The sequence below is a fragment of the Lontra canadensis genome, unplaced genomic scaffold (genome assembly GCF_010015895.1).
Source record: "Lontra canadensis isolate GAN:19392208 unplaced genomic scaffold, GSC_riverotter_1.0 scaffold74, whole genome shotgun sequence".
Classification (NCBI taxonomy): Eukaryota; Metazoa; Chordata; class Mammalia; order Carnivora; family Mustelidae; genus Lontra; species Lontra canadensis.
In genome coordinates this window covers 1,781,094-1,804,516 of record NW_022631068.1, presented here as the reverse complement: position 1 = coordinate 1,804,516, position 23,423 = coordinate 1,781,094, and the positions used below count along the sequence as shown (strand labels likewise).

Below are 23,423 nucleotides of genomic sequence, written 5' to 3'. Positions count from 1 at the left end.
GCATACAGGGGTGTCAGTGTGGAGTGGGTATTATGCACTTTTTCAGCATTTATTGAATGTGTACATGAGTCAGGCACTGCTCTAAGCACTGGAAATGTGGCAGTATATAAGAACAAGGTCCCGCCTCTCATTCCGCTGAAATTTTAGTGTGTGTGCAGGTGGGTGACATACAACATAGTCAATGAACACACACACATGCCTAAGAATGTCAATGAAGTGTACACAAGTAATGGAACGGATAGTGAAGGGAGGAGGGAAAGGGTCTCCTTTGGACAAAGAGGCCAGGGGACGGATCCCCCAAGAACTGAGATTCGACCACAAGCCTGACTATGAGAAGGCTCCAGCTATGTAAAGAACTTTCCAGATGCCCCACTAGAGGCCCAGTCTGGTGGGTCTGCTCTTCTAAAAATAAACTGAGATGCAGCGGGTCCACAGCGTTGTCTCTTTTTCTGTCACTTGATAAGAACTAAAGGCACAAGCCCAAGATCCCGGTAACTTCAGGACTGAGTGTGGTGTAAGTGGGGTTTGAGAACCTGCACCCTCCTGCTTCATATCTGAGCTGCAAACCTAGGAAAATGAAATCATGCTTGCCCTGGCGTTAATAACAGAGCACCTGCTCCAGGCCAGGGTCCTTTAAGCACTTTACACCACTGTAATTTCATATAGCCAGCACAACAATCCCTTGTGGTACTTACTAGTAACTTTTACAGGGAAGGAACAAACCGAGGCTCGCAATATGGATGCAACCTGTTTAGGTTTGCACGGTTCAGAGAGAAGTACAGTTCCCCGAGGCAGAAGGTCTATCATGGGGGTCGGCTGGGGTGCCCTGGAGCACTCGGGGCGCACCTTTTTTTCCGGAGTTTGCCCGCGGCGCCCCGACATTGGTTCTTGGCCCCGCCCGGGTCTCCCGGCCTCAGGGGCCAAGGGGCGAGCGGCGGGCGCGCCCGGACGGCGGGCTGGGGGCGGGGAAGGCGCGGGGACAAAGGCCGCGGCCACCGCGCCCCGGTCGGACCGTGCGGCGACGAACTCCGGCGGCCGTGCGGGGACTCGAGACTCCCGGGACGTCGCCGCGCGCGGGGATGAAGGGCCCTAGGCCCGCGCCCGCGCAAGCGGAGCCCGCGGGCCCGCCGCCCGCACCGCCCCCTCCGGCCCCCCCTCCCCCTCCCCCTCCCCCTCCCCCGCCCCCTCCCCCTCCCCCTTCCCCGCCTCCGCCCCCTCTCCCCCGCCCCGCCGCGGCCGCGGCGGCTCGGCGCTCTGCGAACATGGCGGCGGCGGCGGTCGGGCGGGACACTTTACCTGAGCACTGGTCCTATGGCGTGTGCCGGGACGGCCGCGTCTTCTTCATAAAGTGCGACGCGGGCAAGCGGGCACGCGGGCGTGGGCGGGGGCCGGGCGGGGTGCGGGGCCGGGCGGGCGTCCCCGGAGCGGCGGCGGCGCTAACAGGTGCACCTCTCTCCCGCAGTGACGAGCTCCGCCGCACAACCTGGCTGCACCCGCGCACCGGGGAGCCAGTCAACTCCGGCCACATGATCCGCTCAGGTGGGAGCCGGGCCGGTGGAGTTGGGGGGCAGCGCTCGGGAGGCGCGCGTTCGGGCGGTTCAAGTTTGACCCGACTTTTTTGGCATTTCCGCAGACCTGCCCCGCGGCTGGGAGGAGGGCTTCACGGAGGAGGGAGCCAGCTACTTCATCGAGTGAGTGACCCGGTCGCCGCGACGCACCTGTGCGGCGGGATCCGACCGGTTCCCGCCGCGCGCGCCCGCCCCCCGCCTTCCGCGCGGGTCCGGGGCGAGTTGGCGCGCAGAGCGCCGAGGCCGCGCTGCTGTGGGGTTTTGTGTGCCGGAGTTATGTGGCGGGCTCCGGGAAACCGGGCGGCGGGGCCCGCATCTCCGCGGGGGGCCGCAGTCCGGGCCGCAGATGGGGCGGGGGCCGCAAACTGCCCCCCCCACCACGGTCCTGCAGTTGGGCGGAATTCGGGCGCGGGTGTGAGGGGCAGGACACGCCTCCCCGCCGGGGTCGGATGCAGGCACGGATCCCGGCCGGGACCCGCCGCTGTGGGCGGGGGTGGGGAGAGTGGAAATAATTGTTGCGTCCGGGGTCCGGGAGCTGGGGGCTGGGGAGTGGGGAATAGAGACGGAGAGCATCTCGAGTGGGGAGGACTTGGTCTTCGACTTTGTTGACTGGGGTGGTGGTGGAGAGTCGGAACCGCACCCCCCTCGCCATCCAGAGCGCGGGCCTGCGTTGCGGGGGGGGGAGTGGTGGCGGTGGGGAGGGAACCCATCAGCCAATAATATTCCTCGAACGCTGCGCGTCTGGGAAAGCCGGTGGTCCACGGGGACAGTCACTCCAGCCTCCGCTAGCAAGCGGTAGTTCAGAAAAAGCCCGCGAGCATTGCACCACTAGCAAGGTTACCGCAGACCTGGGTCTGTAGGGGTGAAATCGTGGGGCAGTACGCGAGAGCGTCCTGCAGCCCCGAACTAGTACGGCTGTTCCGTCTCGCCCCGGGGCTTTACCTGTGTTGCTGCGTTTCTCTGCAAAGCTCTGCGTGGTTGCCAGTCAGCTCCCTGCGGTCGGAAGCTGCTTTGCCCGGTGCCTGGCACAGAGAAGGCACTGAGTAAATCTTTGTTTACGGAATGAATGGACTAGCCAAGGTCTGGACGGTGGTCTGACAAATACTGTTACTTCTGAGGGCTGTGAGTCAGAATTCCTTTTTCACCAACCGAAAACACTGCTAGGCAGTAGCGGAACAGCCTAGTCGGAGTTCGGTGGTCTCAGAAAATCCTGGATCCTCCCTCCCTAGTTTGGGCTCTTGCAGGATGTTCGAAATTCTGGTGGATGAGCTTTATGCAGGTGGACTCTAGGACCGTGGCTGGGGTCCTGCCTCACATCTGTGTTTGAGAGAGAAGTTGGGGAGCTGGCTAAGACCTCAGAACCTCTCAGTCAGTGGACCTGTCTGCTCATAACTGCATTCATTGATGTTTATTAGATTTCTCCTTGTGTGCCGCACATCGTTTTAGTCATTGGAACCACAGACCTGAATGAGGCAGACAACATCTGGATGGTCGTGGAGCTTGCAGTCTGGTGGGGAGAGGGAGCAGAAAATAAATTAAAAAACCAAGAATAGTGTCAGCGATAACTACTGTGCAGAATATTAAGATAAGATAATGGGATATTAAGCGGTGGTGTTGGATTGAGAGGTCTGTGGTGGTGTTTCTGAATAGGTGACATTTAAGGTAAAATTTGAATGTCAGGAGAGAGCCATCCTTGTGTTGATGAGATGGCAAAGCATATCCCCAAGAGACCAGCCAGTGCAAGGGCTTGAAGGCAGGAAGAGCTTCAAGTCCAGAGTGGAGAGGCTGGAATGTGGTGAGCAAGGGAGGAGGTTGCAAGGGAAGAAGAGGTTACAGGTAGGAGAGAGCAAATGGTGTAGGACTTTATGAGCCAGGGTAAAGGGTTTTTAAACTTTATCCTAAGCCTAGGGAGAAATCACTGGAGGGTTTGAAGTGGGGGAGCAAGGATTTGGTGTGCATTTTTAGGAAGATCATTCTCCCTGCTGTAGAGTGGGCTGTGTGGAGGTGGGCAAGTGTAGTGGGCAGGATAGTAGTAGCAGTCTGTTGCTGATGACTTGACTAAGGGTGTAGCACTGGACATGTTTTCCTCTGAAGTGGTCAGATTCAGGCTTGATGATCTGGATGCAGTCTGTGAGAGAAAGAAAAGGGTCAGAGATGACTCCGAGAGGCTTGAGCACCTGAGTGGATGGTACTTATATCTTCAGATGGGTGGGCTGGGAGGAGCAGGTTTGCTGTGGGGGAAAGCATGAGATCTGAGAGGTTTGAGATATGAGTATGTCCACTAGGCAGATGGATGGATCCTGAAGCTCAGAAAAGAGAGAGAGAGAGAACTGCAAAGGTGTATTTGGGTATGGTAGATGGTGTTCAGCCCACAGGATCAGTTGAACTCACCTTGGAAGCGTGTGTAGACAGAAGAATGACCTAAGCCTTGAGACACAGCATTTAGAGGTTAGGAAAAGAGGTGGATCCAGCAAAGGAGAACTGAGAAGGTAGGAGGAACCCCAGTAGAATGAGAGGTTCACAGAAGCTTAAAGGACAGAACCTGATTAGAGTAGGTGGAGGGGAAAAATACGGGGTGCAGAATTGGGGTCAGTAAGCGTAGGCGAATCTTTCAGGCAGTTTTGTTAGGGAGCAGGTTGGAAACATTAGCTGGGAATTGGGGAGGTTTTGGGTTTGATGTGGCAGCGGGGAGTCTTTTTTTAGTGGGAGAGAGTAGAACATGTTCTATTCTGCTGGGAATGAAATAGATGATGCAGGAAAGAGATGGGACAGTTCCTGGAGCAGTGTTTCTGACAAGGTGAGAGGGTGGGGACCCTGGGATCCTGGGCTTAGGTCTCAGGAGTCCCAGCTGGGAACAGGGTTTTTCATCCATTTGATGGTAGGGAGGGCTACCCATGTCAGAGCTCATGCTAGGAGGCTGATAGGTTTAGTGAGGGGAGACATGGGTATTCCTGTGTGATAGTACCTGTCTCTACCATGAAGTACTAGACCAAGTCTTGAGTTGGGGGACTTGAGGGCTGGGTAGGACTCTGTCAGCCATTGCCACACCCTCCCGCACAGCCTCCTGCCCTTCTCTCTTTTGCTAACTCTTCTGTGGTGACTCTGAAGTTCCTAGTGATTATCTTTTTTAAAAATTTTATTTTATCTATTTATTTGTCAGAGAGAGAGAGAGGAGAGTACAAGCAGGGGGAGCATCAGGCAGAGGGAGAAGCAGGCTCCCTGCTGAGCAAGGAGCCGATGCTGGACTTGATCCCAGGACCCTGAGATCATGACCTGAGCCTAAGGCAGACCCTTAACCAACTGGGCCACCCAGGCATCCTCCTAGTGATTAGCAAGCTTTGGCTCCCCACCCCCAGGGTCCTCCCAGGCCTAGGGGAAAGCAGTGTGTGACTGATCCCCTACTTTCAAAGGCCAGCCATATGGGGAGGCTGGACACTGTGGCATCCAACTATGTTTCCTGTCTCCTGAGACAGCTTCTTGAGAGACTGAACAGTTTGGAAATAATTGTTCTCCTTTTCCTCACATAAAAAATGCTTTGCTTTAGTCAGCCAACTTTCTTATATTTGCTCTGATCATTTTTGAATGTTCTATTTTTTTTTTTTTTTTCGGATCCTCCTGTAATATGCCTCAGTTAGAGGGACAGACATTTGGCATTGCTGGTTTTATTTTCCCCAGTGGATCCTTGGTCTGGAAGTTTGTACGAGGTTTTCAAGGTGCATCAGTTGCTCCTGATATTTAGCAGATGTTTTGATACTTTCCAGAGTACATTTCTTCTCTCCTCTCCTCCCCTTCCTTTCCTCTTCCTTCTGCCCTTCCTCCCTCCCTTTTCTTCTTTCTCTCTCTCTCTCTCTTTCTTTCTTTCTTCTCCCTCCATCTTCCCTCCCTCCCTCTTCCTTCCTTCCTTCCTTCCCTTCCTTCCTTTTCTCTCTCTCTCTCTCTTAGTTTAATACAGGGTTCTTTAACCCTGCTGTATGTAAGAAAACCCAAAGTGTGTGTGTGTGTGTGTGTGTGTTTATTTCCTAAAGTAATCTCTACACCCAACCCATGGGGCTTGAACTCATGACTCTGAGATCAGGAGTCTTATGCTCTACCAACTGAGGCAGCCAGGCACCTCCGGAAGTACATTTTTTAAAGCAGAAAAACTTGAGCTGAGACTGGTGCATTTTGCTTTTGATTTCTGCACTTGGGTTCAATTTTGGATTAGGGAAAAATATAAAAGAAATCTACTGCTGGTTCCCCTAATTCTAGACTTGGTGATGCTGATATCCTCTTCAAGAAGACTTATACTCTAGGGGTGCCTGGATGGCCCAGTTGGTTAGGCAGCTGCCTTTTGCTCAGGTCATGATCCCAAAGTCCTGGGATTGAGCCTCAGGTTGAGCTCTCTGCTCAGCAGGGAGCCTGCTTCTCCTTCTGCCTGCCCTGCCCCCTTCTTGTGCTTTTTCTCTCTGTGTGTCAAATAAATAAATACAATCTTAAAAAAAAAAAATCCTTAAAGTGGGGTGCCTGGGTGGTGCAGTCGGTTGAGTGTCCAACTCTTGGTTTCAGCTCAGGTCATGATCTTAGGGTTGTGAGACTGAACCCCACGTCAGCCTCTGCACTCAATGTGGTGTGCTTGGGATTCTCTCCATCTTCTGTTCTGCCCCCTCCCTCCACCCCTCAGCGGGGAGTCGTCTTCTTCCTCTGCCCCTCCCCCTGCTCATGCTTTTTCTCTTTTGCTTTCTGTTTCTCTCAAATAAATAAAATCTTTTAAAAAAAGAAGACTTACACTTTAAAACTTTTCTACTTTCCCATGAGTCTTTTAGCCAAGTAGCAAGATAGAATACTAATGGAGATAATAGTGTCATTAATAGCAGCAGCAATAAGAGTAGTAGTAGCAATTATGTAATAGCCTCATCTTTTCCAGTCTTTGAAAAATGCCAGAACTGTTTTATAACTATTATGTGATTTAATTCTTACAACAATTTGATGAGGTAGGAACTCTTATTAGTTCCATTTTACTGATGTGGAAACTCATAGTAATCCTGGGCATTCCAACAGCAAAGGTCAGTTGGCTTATTTCTGGCATCTTTTCTTACTTGGTTTTTGTAACAGCAGAAGAGCAGAGATTATTGTATTCTGGTCCATGAAGGTTCAGTGATTTGTCTGGTGTGCTTAGAGCTGGACCAGAAAGTTAGTCTTCAGTCTCTAAAATGGTACCCATGGTACTGCGGCAGCGTCTACCCCAGGTCACAGGTGTGAGGCAGCATTGATACTTGAAGGAGCCTTGTGCCAGGTGCCATTGCTCTGAGTCAGGCTGCCCAAGGCTTACAGGGCAGAGGACTTCTTTGCTTTTGCTGGGGATTGAGGCACCTGAGAAAGTCAGCAGCCCTTGGTCTTCTGAGCTGATTGGTGGTGGTGCAAGTCTCTGATTAGTAAGGAATGGAAGAAATGGAAGACATTAATTATTAATTAGTAAAAACAGTTTGGTAAACCCATGTGAGACCCATAAGGGTAAACTTCTAGAACAGGCCTTAGGAGCAAGGGTGTTACACTGGGCTGGTTTTCGGGGGTTTTGTGGCACCCTATGGTTGGCTTCTTCCTACAGTAGGCTTTGAGTAGATCCTGAGTCAATAAAGAGGACGAATGGAGTGAGGAGGGTCTTGGCCACCCTGCCTGTGCCAAGGTGGTTCCTCGAAGGCTGGTACCCTGTTCTGCATTTCTGAGGCATTGGTACCCAGCCCAGCTCTGGGCTCTGAGTAGGTTCTTGGTATCTATTAAAGCAGGAGTGTCTTAAGGGACTCAATGAGTTTAGTAGATATTCCAAGTTTTGGAAAATCTGTTGGGGAGGAGATCAGGAGCTAGTGGAGCCTGGGTAAGGTGAAAGAAGCAAAGCAGCCAGGAGTTGAGCCTGTCGAGGCTAGTGCCTGGATCTGAGCCTTCCTGGCAATCGTTGCTTGCTGTCCAGAATAGCACCTAAAGTAGGAATGCGGCCTCCTGTGGCTGCTTCACCTCATAACCTCATGCTCTGCATCTGGGGAATGGGACATCTGTTGGGATCCCCTCCCTGGTTCTTTCCCTCTCTGGTTGCCTCTGTCCTCTGTGACTTGGCTCCAGAGTCCTGGTGGGAAGCAGCTGATTGCACAAGGTCTCTTCTAGCTTTCTGTTCCTTAGGTTCAGTTTTGGAGACTTGCAGGGCCATCCTGTGTAGGTGCGATTCTCCTTGTGGGTGTCCAGCCCCAAGTGAGGCCAGTGAGGGCCTCTTGGGAAAGACATTTCTGAGGCTTGGAGTAAGACCAACTTTCCCCACCTTAGCTCTGTGGACCGCAGCAGGTCCTGCCTGGCTACATAATTTGCAGGACTCAGTGCAAAATCAGAAAGTTCAGGGGCACTCGTTCACAAAGCTGGAAAAAGGTGTCACTCGAGGTATTAAAGTACTAAACTTTTTCCTTTTTCCTGTGGTTTTCTCTCAACTTATGGTGTTTTTTATTTGCTATTACTTGCTATTCAAAGTCATTCCAAGTTAAAAAAAAATCAATTTGGGGTGGCTGGGTGGCTCAGTGGGTTAAAGCCTCTGCCTTCAGCTCGGGTCATGATCCCAGAGTCCTGGGATCGAGCCCCATATCGGGCTCTCTGCTCAGCAAGGAGCCTGCTTCCTCCTCTCTCTCTCTCTCTGTCTGCCTGCCTCTCTGCCTAATTGTGATCTCTGTCAAATAAATAAATAAAATCTTTTAAAAAAATCAATTTATTAGCATGACTCTCGGGTTCATGTCTGTATTGTAGAATATTTCGAATGCAAACATCAGGGTGATGACCTTGTGTGCTGACCCACCACCACCATACCCACTCCAAGACACCACAAGGCAAGGGTGCTGGTGCTCACACTCTCCTGGACAGGAATGAGGAGGAGGGAGGCTGGGTAGAGCTTGGGGCTCTAGGTGGTTGGGAATATGCAGTTAAGAACATGTCCCATGGGGGCGCCTGGGTGGCTCAGTGGGTTAAGCCTCTGCCTTCAGCTCAGGTCATGATCTCAGGGTCCTGGGATTGAGCCCCACATCAGGCTGTCTGCTCAGTGGGGAGCCTGGTCCCCCCCCCCCCCCGCCTGCATCTCTGCCTACTTGTAATCTCTCTTTTTCTCTCTGTCAAATAAATAAATAAAATCTTAAAAGAATATAAAAAAAACAAAAAACAAAAAAACATGTCCCATGCAGGCAGGGAGTGGGGACCGGGCACGAGACAAGGTTTTAAGATTCCTTCAGAAGGGTTACTTTTCTAGAGATAACACTAAATATCTGGAGTGTGTTTTTGTATTCAGCAAACCCATTTTCTCTGAAATTAAAGGGAAAGAGGAATTGGGGAATGAAGGCTGAACCAGGGAGGACTGAATGTCCAGACAGGTACCCCAGTGGGCTGTAGGCGCCAAGTATAGAAGACCCTTTGGAAAAGTCTGTGAATACTGGAAGGCCCAGGAAGGTGCCCTCGTAAGATTTAATTATGCTGTCACTGAAGGAGTCTTCCAGCAGCCCCCCTACATTTCCTGTCTGCCACTTTTTCTCCCCAGACAAATGCTGAACTTCATGTTAGTGAAATTTGTCTTGTAGAGTGCCAAACTACTGGTTCACTTATTTGCCCTCTTTCTCATTTGTCATCTTTCTCATTGCTGGGAACAGCATTTCAAACCAGAAAGCAACAGTTTTGCAAAGAATTTCTGGGAAACAGCAGCTCACATCTATTTAAAATGGAAATTCTGAAACCTCTTGTTGAAGGTTAAGAAAAGCTTCTCCCAGCTTGGCCAGTTTTGGCATAATCCCACACTTTACGTTTCATTTCCTGGTTGTTTTATCAAGAGTGAAAACTGGCTCAGGGATTGAAGCGTTAGGTCCTTTACAAAAGGAACAACAGTGGTGTTGTGCAGAAAGCAGAAGGAAGGATTAGCAGCCCTGATTTGCACCGCTCTCAAAAAGTTCTGGGAAAACCTCTGTAAGAAAGACAGTTACAGGGCGCCTGGCTGGCTCAGTTGGTTAAGCGACTGCCTTCGACTCAGGTCGAGATCCTAGAGTCCTGGGATCGAGTACCCCATCGGGCTCCCTGCTCAGCAGGGAGTCTGCTTCTCTCTCTGACCCTCCCCTTCTTATGCTCTCTTTCTCATTCTCTCTCTCAAATAAATGGATAAAATCTTAAAAAAAAAAAAAAAAGAAAGAAAGAAAGAAAGATGGTTGCAAGTAGCTCCTAAGGCTCTTTACCCCTGTGAGGGGTGTGCTTCAGAGAAAGGACGGGGGTGGGGGGAGGAGCGGGACTATCCCTGATTTTCAGGTCTGTGTGTATGAAGAGGGTGGTTGGAGGTTTCATGTGCATTGACAGAGCTCTGTCCCTTCTCTCGGTATTTACGGGAGTAAACTTTGTGCTTCTTAAATTAGGGCTTCGATAGGAGTCTCTTTGGGAAAGCACATCAGAATGTGGACTGTTTGGGGATTTAATGAGGTGCTTGCTTCAGTCTTCCCATCTCTTCAGAAGAGAGCACAGGTTTGAATGTCTGCTCAGTGAACTGGCATGGAGTCTTACGTCAATACTGACAGAGGGAGAAACACGGAGGAATATGGTTTCATTTGCCTGGTGCCTTTATATGGCTGTCAAAACACTTGTTTCTGATATTCCAAAATGACAAGTGTTTTGGGTTAGTGTTTTATTATTTACAGAGTACTTCATGAACATTATCTGATTGGAAGCTTACAGTTACTGGGTTTTTCAGTGCAGAAAAGTGAGCTCAGAGGAATAAAGGGACTTCCTAAAGCCTCATGCTGTCTTGGTTCAGCCTTTTCGAGTTCAGAGAAGACATGGACATGTGATTGTCTCAGACAAGGGCTTCTTAGACTTTTTCAACCACAGCTGAATGACTGAAGATGATGAAGGCAAACTATCCTGGAGATTGGATGGCAGGAAATGTCATCAAAATGTGGGTACTATCCAAAAATTCATGTAGACTTGACCCTCAATTTAACTTATTATAAAATCCCTTCCCATATCTTCATTTAAGATCAGTGCTTTGGGGGCACCTGGGTGGCTCAGTGGGTTAAGCCTCTGCCTTCGGCTCAGGTCATGATCTCAGGGTCCTGGGATCGAGCCCCGCATCGGGTTCTCTGCTCGGCAGTGAGCCTGCTTCCCCCTCTCTCTGCCTGCCTCTCTGTCTACTTGTGCTCTCTCTCTCTCTGTCAAATAAATAAATAAATAAATAAAATCTTTAATAAGATCAGTGCTTTGGCAGGATGTATCATGTTCATTGTATTTATTTATTTTTTTTTTTTTTTAATATTTTATTTATTTATTTGACAGAGAGAGATCACAAGTAGACAGAGAGGCAGGCAGAGAGAGAGAGAGAGAGAGAGAGAGAGGGAAGCAGGCTCCCTGCTGAGCAGAGAGCCCGATGCGGGACTCGATCCCAGGACCCTGAGATCATGACCTGAGCCGAAGGCAGCGGCTTAACCCACTGAGCCACCCAGGCGCCCCATGTTCATTGTATGGCTTGGTGTTTTCCCAAACAGAAATGTGTGCTCTCAGGACACTAATTCCCTTGTTCAGTCTTAAGGGACCAGGGGAGTGGGGAGATGGCTCACTGGCTTCTAGCCTGTCTGGGCCATGCATCTCCAAAGGGGGATGTACAGGCTTGGAGGAAGACATAAGCAGCTGTTGAGACCTTGGGCCGTCTTTTTTTTTTTTTTTTCTTTTTAAAATTAACATATAGTGTATTATTTGCCCCAGGGGTACAGGTCTGTGAATCATCAGGCTTACAAATTTCACAGCACTCGCCATTGCACATACCCTCCCAAATGTCCATCACCCAGCCACCCTATCCTTACCCCCACATCCCCCAGCAACCTTCATTTTGTTTCATGAGATTAAGAGTCTCTTATGGTTTGTCTCCCTCCTGATCCCATCTTGTTTCATTTTTTCCTTTCCTACCTCCTGTGACCACCAGCCCTGCCTCTCAAATTCCTCATATCAGAGAGATCATATGATAATTGTCTTCTCTGATTGACTTATTTTGCTTAGCATAATACCCTCTAGTTCCATCCACGTTGTTGCAAATGGGAAGATTTCGTTTCTTTTGATGGCTGCATAATATTCCATCGTATTTATATACAACATCTTCTTTATCCATTCATCTGTTGATGGACATCTAGGCTCTTTCCATAGTTTGGTTATTGTGAACATTGCTGCTACAGACATTCGGGTACACATGCCCTTCCGGATCACTACCTTTGTACCTTTAGGGTAAATACCCAGGAATGCAATTGCTGTGTCGTAGGGTAGCTCTATTTTCAACTTTTTGAGGAACCGTCATACTGTTTTCCAGAGTGGCTGCACCAGCTTGCATTCCCACCAACAGTGTAGGAGGGTTCCCCTTCCTCCTCATCCTCGCCAACATCTGTCATTTCCTGGCTTGTTAATTTTAGCCATTCTGATGGTGTGAGGTGGTATCTCACTGTGGTTTTGATATGTATTTCCCTGATGCCGAGTGATGTTGAGCACTTTTTTCATGTGTCTTTTGGCCATTTGGATGTCTTCTTTGCTGAAATATCTGTTCACGTCTTCTGCTTGGGCTGTCTTTTGAGTTGTGCCAGACCACCCCACTGTCTCCCGTCTAACCTACTCTGGGTCACCTGGATGCTGGCTGGATTTTTTTGGAAGCCAAAGGACAGCCAGGCAACTTCATCATGCAGAAAAATGTATAGGTGTTGTGTATGTGGTGGTAGTGTGTAAGGAGGTGGTGGGTAGGTGCATTTTCTCTGGATTCCCAGATTATGATTCCAGTTCCACCAGTTACAGTTCCCTGTCCTTGATCGGTTACCTTCTTCCTTTAAGCCTCATGTCCTCACCAAAGAAATGGGGATAAGTAAGGGGATTACATGAATTGATTGATGGAAAGGGTGCCTAGCAGGTGCCTGACACCTAGTAAACGCCCAATAAATGTGAGCTCCTCGTTGTACATCCACATAGCTATGAGATGGGGTGGAAATGTGAATTCTGAGTCCTTATTACATTCAGCAGCTGGTGCAGAAATCTGGTGCCCTCGAACTGGGGTTGCCTGGGTCAGGGGCATGCAAACTATAGGACTCAACTCAGAATTTGGACCAATAAAAACTGCATAACCATTTTGGTTATTAAAAGGATGTCCTCATTCTTGGGAAATACTGACGTATTTGCTCTCAAACAGTTGAGAAAAAACTGCATGTGTATGTGTGTGTGCGCACGCACGTGTGTAGGGGAGCAGATGATCGAGCATTTGGAGAAATGCTAACAGTGGGTGAGGCTGGGTGAGGGGTGCTATTCTTGCATGTCTCTCTAAGTTTAAAATGATTTCCAAATTAAAAGTTAGCTAAAGAGGGGTTCCTCGGTGGCTCAGTGGGTTAAAGCCTCTGCCTTTGGCTTGGGTCATGATCCCAGAGTCCTGGGATCGAGCCCCGCATCGGGCTCTCTGCTCAGCGGGAAGCCTGCTTCCCCCTCCCCCTGCCTCTCTGCCTACTTGTGATCTCTCTGTCAAATAGATAAATAAAATCTTAAAAAAAAAAAGTTAGCTAAAGAAACAACACTAGGGGTGCCTGGGTGGCTCAGTGGGTTAAGGCTCTGCCTTCAGCTCAGCTCATGATCTCAGGGTCTTGGGATCGAGCGCCACATTGGGCTCTCTGCTCAGCGGGGAGCCTGCTTTCCCCCACTCTCTCTGCCTGCCTCTCTGCCTACTTGTGATCCCTCTCTCACTGTCAAATTAACAAATAAAATCTTAAAAAAAAAAAACCAAAACCAAAACAACACTAACCTCAACCATCAGGGCTGTGCTGTCCCTAGGCCACAGGTACCTTGTCCAGGCTGCAGGGACCTGGGGACCAAGAGCCAGGGTAATGAGGTGTGAAAATGCTCCCGGGCTGGCTGTTTCCTGGGCATTTAGAAGGCTGCACAGATGTCCTCTCCTTAATCTGGGTGGCCACATGGTTATCGGCTCTGACTGCTGAAGGACAGACTTATTGTCTGGTGCTGCCAGGGCCCCAGATGTCAACAGTAATAATCTTCATGGTACTCTATAGTTGAGAAACACATGCATTCCTTTTAAAGGCAGGGATTTTTATTAGCCTCATTTTACAGATCAAGCCGTGGAGGCTGGGGGACGGACAGGGTTAAAAGATCTTCCTGATGCCAGAGCAACAGTAAGGGAGCTGGCACTTAGAACCTGAGTCTTGGCTCCAAATTTGTGCACTGTTTATACCATGGTGTCTTCTGACTCACATAGCCACTCCCTCTGTACTGAATCCTCCTGTAGTGTTATCTCCCCAAATTGGTCCTCAGTACCTTCCCTGATGACCCTTTGGGCCTCCTTCAGAAAGTCCCCTGCAGGGTGGATGAGTGAGGGGTGGGTTGAATGGTCCCTAGGCAGGGCAGTGGGCAGGTCCCTGGTGCTCTGGGAGAGTGGACACTCGCCCCCCACACCCCAGCCCCGCCACCCGCCCATGTCAGCTGACCACAGCTTAGGGGCTGATGAGCCTCTTAAGCCTGCTTACAGCCAGGCTATCTCTTTCAGGTTCTGCCAGAAGAGTGTTTCCAGCGTCCCAGTCAGTGTTCTCAGGGTTTCTCAGGGGCTTTTTCTGCCAAGGCAGAGCCCTCACCCTCTCGAGGTCTGACAGCTTGGCGTTAGCATGCAGTCTCTCCCAGGGACTGTGGGCTACCTCTTGTGCTTCCCTGGGACAGTCTGTAATGGAGGCAGGGTGCAGTGTGCTTGGGGGTGGAGGGGGCAGAGGGCCCATTCAAGCTCTCTACCCAGGTCCCTGGCTGCACCGCCTCCAGTGTTCTCTCCAGGGAGGTGAAGTGGGAGGGGAGACAGTCTCCTTCCCAGGAGGAGTGGAGCCAGAGCAACTTTGTAGCTTAGTGCAGTCACCTTTGCAATAATCATCCTCTTCGCTTGCAAACTGAGTTGTCTGTGCAAGTCCGCAGATGGAACCAGTGGGCCACCTTGAAGAGTGGTGAGCACCTTACTGGGGGGCAGTTTAATGAGAGGCTGGATGGCTTTTGGTCCAGGATTCACCTGTTGAGTCACCAGACTCTGGTAAGCCATGTGCTATATGCCAGTCTCTGCACTGGGTGCCATGGAGAGAAATAGACATCATCATCATCATCGTGCCATGGAGAAAAATAGACATCATCATCCCTGCCCTCCAGCAGGGCCCAGTCCAGGGAGGGAGAGGGACACTGGACAGTTTCAGTATAGGTAATAGGGGCTGGTGACCCTGAGGACGGGGCCCTAGGGAGCTTCAGAGGGTGAGTGCGAGGAAGGCGAGGCATCTGTGGAGCAGAGCAATGGGTAACCCGAGGCAAGAGAGGCCAGGGGACGTAACTGGCAGGAGCTAGGGGGTGTAAAGTATGTGTGTGCTTGTCTGCTCCTCAAAGAGGCTGGTGCTGAGTTGAGGTATAGGGACTGGTCCTGGATAACACCCTTCACTAAATAGTAGCTGGGCTTCAGGAGAGTGGTGTAATTGGGGATAATGCCCTAAGGGTTCCCCGACTCCTGCGTCTGAGGGGTGGTGCTGGGTGGTGGGGGTTATAAAGCATGAATTCTGGAGTCTGAGTCCCAGGGTTGAAATCTTGTCTTTGCTGCCAGGTTGGACAGGCCACTTAAACCTCTCTGTGTCTTCAGATGTTTCTTCAACTGTAGAATGGGGACAACAGCTGTACTGTACACTTAGAATAGTGCCTGGCAAATCTCACATGCTATGTAAGAATTAACTGTTGTCATCACTCCTCCTAGAAGCGGAGCCCCCACCTGTGTGGCACAGTCTGCAGAAAGCGATGGTTCGTTCACTTTGGGGAAATCTCCTAAGATCAGGCTAGCAGGAGAGAGAAGTGTGTTTTCTTGTTGAGACTTATCATTAAAAGGAAGCTGGGCATGACGTCATTGGTGCCTAAATACCAGAGAAAGGATTCTTCATCTTTGAAGCCCTGTGTGGCTGTGTCCAACCAGAGAGAAAATAGATGGGTTTCTCGTACCTACGATCAACACATTTTCCAAATGGGCAGTTATGATATACTCCCCTTTCATCCTCCACCCTTATCCCCAGTGAGAGGGCTCCCTGGTGCTAGCAGTAGTGTTTGCATTGCCTGGCAGGGTCTCTAGCTCTCTTTTTGGAGGTAGTGACCCTGGTATCCGTGTCAGAGCACTTGCTGAAGGAGTCGTAAGGGTGGACATGAAGTACAAACTGTTCTAGAATGCTGAGTCCAAACTTCAAGGGGGTGGGACTGAGAATGAGCATTATCCCGAGTTCCATGAGGGATTCTCTGGATGCTGAAAGGGAAGATGTCTCACAGCTTCAGCCTCCCCACGATAATGATATTGTACAGTAATGATAATGCTACTCTCCTTCCTGGTGTTATTGAGCATTTATTGAGAATCTAACATGATGGCCTGTCTGCAGCTCCTTTAGATGCATGGTAGATGCTCAAGTATTGCATGCCTTTGTATTTACAGGAGGCCCTCTGCTGGAACTGTTTGGATGAAGCTGTGGGAAGGGCCCCGAGAAAGTGTCAGTAGGCACAGCTGTCTGTCAGTGGCCACCCTGTTACCCAGAGTTGATCCCTGGCCCCTGGAGGGTCTCTGGTTTCCCCCTTGGGGATTGGGAATGTACTGCCATTCCCTGTGCCCCGATGATGCTGGTGGTCCTGGAGGTGGGCAGTAGGGCTGGTCAGGTGGATGAACACTGAGTGGGGACTACATCTGCCTGGGAAGGGGGTAGATTGGCACTTCCACATCTCAGAACCCCAGGACCACTTAGAGATCCTTCTGAGAGCAGAGGAAGGCCTGGAGTAATGGGTGTGTTATTCTGAGTGATTGACGTTGAAAGCCAGAGGCAGCAAGCAGGCTGCAATTAAGTTGAGAAATGGAAAAGCTACTCTGTGTGGGAGAGTAGATATGTCCCGGCGGACAGTGGTGATGTTGGGGAGGTCGTCGAGGTGTCTGGTGTTGTAGTCTTCCCTGAGCTGGTCCTGGGGGAGAGGCAAGGGCAGGACTGTGACTCAGTGCCACAAATAGCTCGCCAGCTCCTTGGGAACAGTGTCAGGCACAGAGCCAGTCCTCAACCAAATTGGTGTGGGTTGGTTGATCTGACATTTGGCATGACCTTCATGACATTGGCAGACATACAAGGAGAGAGAGTTGATTGAAATTGGGAGTAAATTGGGGTTGTAAGCTGACCACAGAATCCATGGTCAGGATTCCGGGGAGGGGAAAAGGTTTCCTTCCTTGCCTCGGAAATTGCTGGGAGAGATTTTTTTTTTTTCCTCAACACATTCTGACCTGGGGATTTAAAGAAATAGATGAATGCTGCGAGGCTAAATATCTGTAATCATTGTACCCATTAATGCATTTCTAGATGAAATTGGTGGTACCTGAAATTACACCCATTCACGGAGGCTTTGAATAATTACATTTTTTGAGCCCTGGTGTGTGGGCGGGCGCGGAGAGCACTCAGTTGGCTTCTCTCAGCCTTCCTCACCTGAAAATGCATAGATGTGTTTGTGTGTTTGGCACCAGATGGTTTATAAAACTCAGTGGGGATATTAATTCTTTGGGGGAAAGGAGAGTAATTGGCTTCCTATTCTGTGAACAGATAGATATTTAAATTAGAATCCAAAGCACACTCCTTTTGCCTCAAGAGCTCCATGTGTCTGAGGGGCCCAGTGATTGACGATGCAGCAACTGTGTCGAGTGATGATCTCGCTGGGTCTTTTGAGGCCGCTCCTTGGGTCCGGCAGGACTGGATGGTGCTGATTGTCTTCCAGAGTCCTTGGACAGGTTTAAGAATTTGTTTTTTTCTTTACGGTCTCTGTTGGATTTGGCTTGGTTTGGGGGTTCAGTAACCTGAGCACTAGGGCAGAGGGACTGTCACACCAAGAAGCCAGTTGCTTTTGTTGAGTCCTTATTTGCTTGTTTTACAAATGTTTATCTAGTGCTCATCACAGGCATTGTTTTAAGGGCTTCACAGACAGGGACTCATTTAATCCCACTACCAACCCTGTGAGGTAGGTACTTATCCTCATGAGGAATATGAGGCACAGGCAGGTTAGGGACCTCGCAGCACAGGTGTTAGGTGGCAGGGAAGAGATCATCTCCAGCTGCCCTTAACTGGTGGTCCTCGTGGTTCCTTTGAGCCCTGCTTGGCCTGTTTCCATCATGCTCCATGGTGGACTGTGCTGCGGGAGATAGGGGAACTGTCGGGTTGGGACTGAGCAGGCAGGCTTGGCAGCCCAACTTTGTGGCTGTGGAACTCAGGCGGGTCATTTAACTTCTGAACAAAATGGGGCAAAGGCTGGTATCTGTCCCATGGGTCTTTTGTAGTGGTTAAATGAGAATAATACAGACAGTCCGTGACTTATAATGGTTCAACTTATGATTTTTTGATATGACATGACTGTGGAGAGAAAGAGATACTCATTCCACAGACGCCATACTTTGAATTTTGAATTTTGAGTTGTTTTAATCTTTCCCTGCGTGAGCGATAGGTGTTTTGACACTCTGGTGACGCTGGGCAGCGGCAGTGAGCACAGCTCCCAGTCAGCCAGGAGATCATGAGGGTAAAAAACCAATGGACTTAAAACCATTGTCTTTTTTAACTTACAGTACAGGATGCAATACATGATGTGAGATTTTCAACACTTTATTGTAGGCTTTGTGTCGGATGATTTTGCTCAACTGTAGGCTAACTTAAGTGTTCTTAGTACATTTAAGGTAGGCTAGCCTAAGTTATGGCATTAGATAGGTCAGGCATACTGAATGCATTTTTTTAAAAAAATTTTATTTATTTTTTGACAGATAGAGATCACAAGTAGGCAGAGAGGCAGGCAGTTCTCTGCCGAACAGAGAGCCTGATGTGGGGCTTGATCCCAGGACCCTGGGATCATGACCCGAGCCGAAGGCAGAGGCTTTAACCCACTGAGTCACTCAGGTGCCCCCTGAATGCATTTTTAACTTTGATATTTTCAATATACAGTGAATTCATCAGGGTATAACCCCACTGTAGGTTGAGTTGGACATGTGAAATACTCAGTTCCCAGAGCATAGTGTAGTTCAGTAAATTTTAGCAGGTGTTTCCATGTTTGCTTTTTTCTATAATGGCTGATGGATCCAAGCATATTTAGGTAATTCCTTTACTTACATCCTGCAGCGACTCTTATCTTCTGATGTACACTGAGGGTACCTGTGTATACTGTCCAGCTCAGATTCTCAGGTACAGGCATTTTCTAATAGAGGGCATTGAGCATCCTGATGCATTTCACGGGGGGTTAAAAATGTCCAACTGTACTTACTATTTTTAACCACAGCTGTACCCTAATTATGATGTTGGCTGTTACAGCGGAAGAGGTTAGGCAGTTTGGATATAGTTGCAGCAAAGGTTGTATCTGACCCAAGTTCTGGCTTGCTTCCCCTGGGTAAGGGGAGAAATAGCTCTGGTGATAATGGAAAAAAGGAGAGGGGAGGCCGAATTCAGTTCAGCCTTTGTGTATCCATTTTTGCCATGTCCTGGCACCATATTTGTTATACTCCGGGGGATGTCAGGGAGCCCAGGTTGCTGGTGAAGCAAGATATCTGCACCAGATAGGATGGTTAAGCGGTGTGTGACCAAGTGTCCGGTAAGTAGTGTGAGTGCAGCCTGGAGAGGAATGTCCCGGAGGAAACAGTTCAGGGGTTGGAGGCATCAGGGAAGACTTAGGGGGTTTTATGAGTTGGGAATGGGTGGGGACAAGGGAGGGAGCGGGTGCTTCAGGGGGACCAGCATTCATTATTCAGGGTCCCTTCACTTAACAGACTTATACTGAGCACCGTGTGTGTGCCAAGCATTGGTCCAGGCACTGGATACCAAAATGAGTACGGAAGAGCGGAGAACATAGTACTGAGAGGCAGAAGGGCCCTTGGGAGCATGATGTGATGCAGGGTTGCCTGGGTTTGAATCCCCGCCCTGCCACTTACTAGCTTGTGGCTCCTGAGCAAGTTAGGTAATCTGGAGTGTCAGTTTCTTCATCTTTAAGATGGGGATAATAATAATTGTGCTTAGAGGTGAAATGAGTTCATAAGTACTCAGAATAGTCTTGAACATAGAAAGTACTCCCGTGTGTTAGCCATTTATTATCCCTAGAATGTGACCTCCACGAAGGCAGGAATTTTCTCTCTCAGTTGTGTTCACTGCTGTATTGCTGGCTCTCAGAAAGTATCTGGTACATGGTAGGCATTCAGTTAACGAATCATAGTGCCTTTGCAGTCCTCCAGGAACCTGGCAGGCTGATCTCTGGTAGGGACCCAGACATGTCCACAGCTAGATGATACTGCGCAAATATCTCCTTTGATAAGGAGAGCATGGGGACCGGAGGGGGACTGAGGAGGGCTGGCCGGAAAAGGTGTTCTGGTGGGCAAGGGGAGTCTGAGCTGGACCTTGAAAAGCAGGGGTTTGTTGGATGATAAGAGCTGTTTATGGGAGAGGAAGCAGCATGGGCAGAGCAGTAAGAGAATGTGGCGCATTCAAGACGTTGTGAAAGGGAGAGGAAGGTGGCGCGGCAAGGGCTGCTCTGGGGAGCTGTGGCTCTATCCTGAGGGCAGTGTGGCTCCAGGGCGTGAGCCGGGGTGTGACCACGGCCCCACCATGGTTGTACGGGAGGAGGAGGGGATGTACTGGGGTGCTGGAGGAAGGGTACCCCCCCCCCACAGGTGAGGGATTGGCCTCTAAAGGAGGAGAAGCTGGGTAACCCATACCACTGCTGGCAGCACTCCTGCCTTAAAATAGAAAGAGATGGAGATAAAGAGTGGGTGGTGTGAGTGTCCTAGTGGTGACCTAGTTAAAACCTGACCCCCTAGAAGGGCGAGAGCCAGCCTCACGCTTGCCCTGCTTAGCTGGTCCCTCCGCGGCTCTGGGCGATGTGCGGAAGTCCTGTGGCAGGTGACCTTGGCCCCACCCCACTTACAGGAAGTCTGGTTCCCAGGCTGTGTACTCAGTGCTTCCAAGGGAAAGGGCTGAGGGTTGCGGTGCAGTGAGTAAAGGAAAGGAAGAGGAAGAAGCTGGAGTCAATTGAAGAAGACGGAGGAAAACTTTTTATATTTAGGCTTTTGTTCCCCCCAGAGTATCCTAATTCCTCATAGACTAAACACCTTTCCCCTCCTGGTCTCCCCACCCAGCTCCCGACTTCCTTAAATGCCACCCAGAGATAGTGGGGAAGAGTAAACATGGAGGCTTTTACTTTCATAGGCCCACTGTCTCATTTCCCTTTGGTCTGCCTGATTTCTCTGAGGCCTTCAGGACTCACTTCTATAGCGGATAATTCCCATGCAGGATCTGCCAAAGGTCCCTTGTATAGGACGTTTTAAACTTGACCTGGGGTTTTGAATCTGACACACGGTGAAGATGGTCTGTTTCGGGCTTGTGGAGTGGAATCCTCTAACCATTGTGCCCAGTGGTGGTTTTCTGGTCTGTAGTCTGGGGCTGGGGGTGAGGGAGGGTGCCCTGCACTTGTTTCTATAATCACAAAACCTTATTCAGCATCTACTATGCGCGTGCTGGCCCTTCCCAAGGAGCCTGTGAGGCTGGTGCCAGTAGCAGGGAGAGCCCCCGAGAGCAGAAGCTGCCACAGAGAACCCACAGGTGCTTTTTGTTTCTAAGAGCTAGAGCCTGAGGCCATGTTTAAGATGGCCAGGACATTTTGCTGAGCACGTGGGCGTGGGCTCCTGGTGCTGAGCCTGACAGGAGGGAAGTGTGAGCTGAGGGTCTTCCTCATGCCTCAGCTTCCTCTCATGGTGGTCAGGTGGGAAGGGTGGGCAGAGTTGGCAGGGGCGAGGTGATGGCACAGAAGAGGTTCAACAGGATCCGATCAAATCTCACGAATATCACCAACATTTGTCACACATCATTTGGTTTAACCCTCACGATAGCCCAGAAAGGTGTTATTCCCTCCATTTTGTAGATGAGGATGCAGAGGCCCAAGGAGATGCTATGTCCAGGGTCACACAACTAGGAGTGGTTGGTGTATTCTGATTCAAAAGCGGTTGGCCAGTTTTTGCACAGCACGCCTTTGAATCTTGTAAGAACCTTGGGTCATATGTTATGATTCTCTTTTGCACCTGCAGCTCTGAGACCCAGACTCAAATGACTTACCTAGAGTCACACAGTGGGAGGTAGTGGACCTGGGACTGGGACTCATATCACCAAGCTGCCTCACTGGCATCCTTGTGAAGGAGTTCTTCCACCTTTGGAAGCCAGAAGCAGTTTGCCCATGAGCCACCCAGCTCCTCAGAGGCAGGGGGGAATGGGTGGCGAGTCCTGCAGGGAGATGCCCTGGCCAGGTGGGGGCTTCTGCGCCTCTCTTCCTGCCGCTCTGCCATGATGCACTTTCCACACGCGTGTATCTAGGCTGGGGCTCTGGAGACCAAATTCAGTTTGTCTTTTGGTTTACTCAGTGTAAGCAGCCGGTAATGCCCAGCACTGCTTGGCGTCAGGCACATTTCCAGGGAACCTTCAAAAAATCCTGCCATCTCTACTTTGAAATATATCTAGAATCAGATTGTACCCATGACCTATTACCACCTTAGTCCACGCTGTTGTCATCTGTTACTTGGACTGTTGCAATACCCTCCTAAGTAATCCCTGTGCTTCTCTCCTCCTCCCCCCAGTACAGCAGCTAGAGATTGTTCTCCAGTGGAATCTGGATTATGTCACCCCTCCCAAACCACCTAAAGGCACCCATCTCCCACACAGCAGAATCCTAGGTCCTCGAGGCTCTGCGTCATCTGCTCCCACCCCTGTTACTCCTCTGACCTCATTTCTTCCCGCTCTCCCTGGTGCTCTGCTCTAGCCATGTTGGCTTCTGTTCCTCCAGCATGTGAGCACAACCAGTCTTCAGGACTTTGCACTCACTGTGCTCTTTATCTGGAATGTTTTCCTAAAGATATGCCAATGGCCCACTGCTCCCTCACTTCCTTCAGGTCTCTCCTCAGATACCACCTTTTCAGGGTGGCCTTTCTGGACTCTTCTCCCCCAGCACACGCTATTCCCTTAACTCTCTTCTCCTTCTTTAGAGTTCTCAGTCAGCCCAGACACATTAGATTTTAATTTGTTTATCTTTGCCCCTAGAATATAACAGAATGTCTGTTTTGTTCAAGACTATACCTCTAGTAAGTAAAACAGTGGTTAGAACAAGGTATTTAGAAAATTATTTTTTTAGCTTTATTGAGGTATAATTGACAAAAAAGTATGTATTTAAGATGTCGCACCTGATGTTTTTATATATATATATATATATATGTATATGTGCACATGTGCGCGTGCGCACACACACACACATATTGTGAAATGATCACAATTGAGATAGTTAACACATGTAACTTCTTGTGTTACTTTCTTGGTGTGTGGTGAGAGAAGGTAATTGTTGAATGAATTTATTAAATGGTATAGTGAACCCTGCACTATTCTCTCTCGGGACTCTGCCTGAGAAGCTAGTCAGCCACTGAATGGTGCCTCCCCATAGCCAAGGGAGCTATGGCCTGAGAGGCAGAGGGATGGGCCTTGGGTACACTGGCTTGGGTGTCCCCAAAGAGTCCTCTCCAGTCTGGGGATCACATGGCATTCTTATTTATCTCCATGCTGGCTTCCAGTCACCACTTCTGGGGAATTTTCTGAAAATCAATGTATTCTGTCAAGCTTATCCACAGTGACAACAGCAGATTAAAATGTGTTGGCTTACCAGCTAGCCACTAGGAGTATTTGATGCCCGTTGCATTCCCACAGCCATACACATCCTTATGATGGCCAGAGGAGATACCATACCGTACCTCGAGGTTCTCCCTGCAGAGCTGGACTTGAGCTG

General features: G+C 49.8%; 1 protein-coding gene across 5 annotated transcripts in view; it reads left to right on the top strand.

Moving 5' to 3' along the window:
- The first annotated feature begins 1,248 nt into the window (after window positions 1-1,248).
- PLEKHA7 (pleckstrin homology domain containing A7) overlaps window positions 1,249-23,423 on the top strand; it is a 211,515-nt gene continuing 189,340 nt past the window's right edge. For all 5 annotated transcript variants that reach the window (XM_032881126.1, XM_032881125.1, XM_032881124.1 and 2 more), the window contains exons 1-3: window positions 1,249-1,348; window positions 1,463-1,539; window positions 1,634-1,691. In XM_032881126.1, coding sequence (XP_032737017.1) covers window positions 1,263-1,348; window positions 1,463-1,539; window positions 1,634-1,691 — 221 coding nt within the window. In that variant the 5' untranslated portion in view covers window positions 1,249-1,262. The remainder of the gene's footprint in view (window positions 1,349-1,462; window positions 1,540-1,633; window positions 1,692-23,423) is intronic.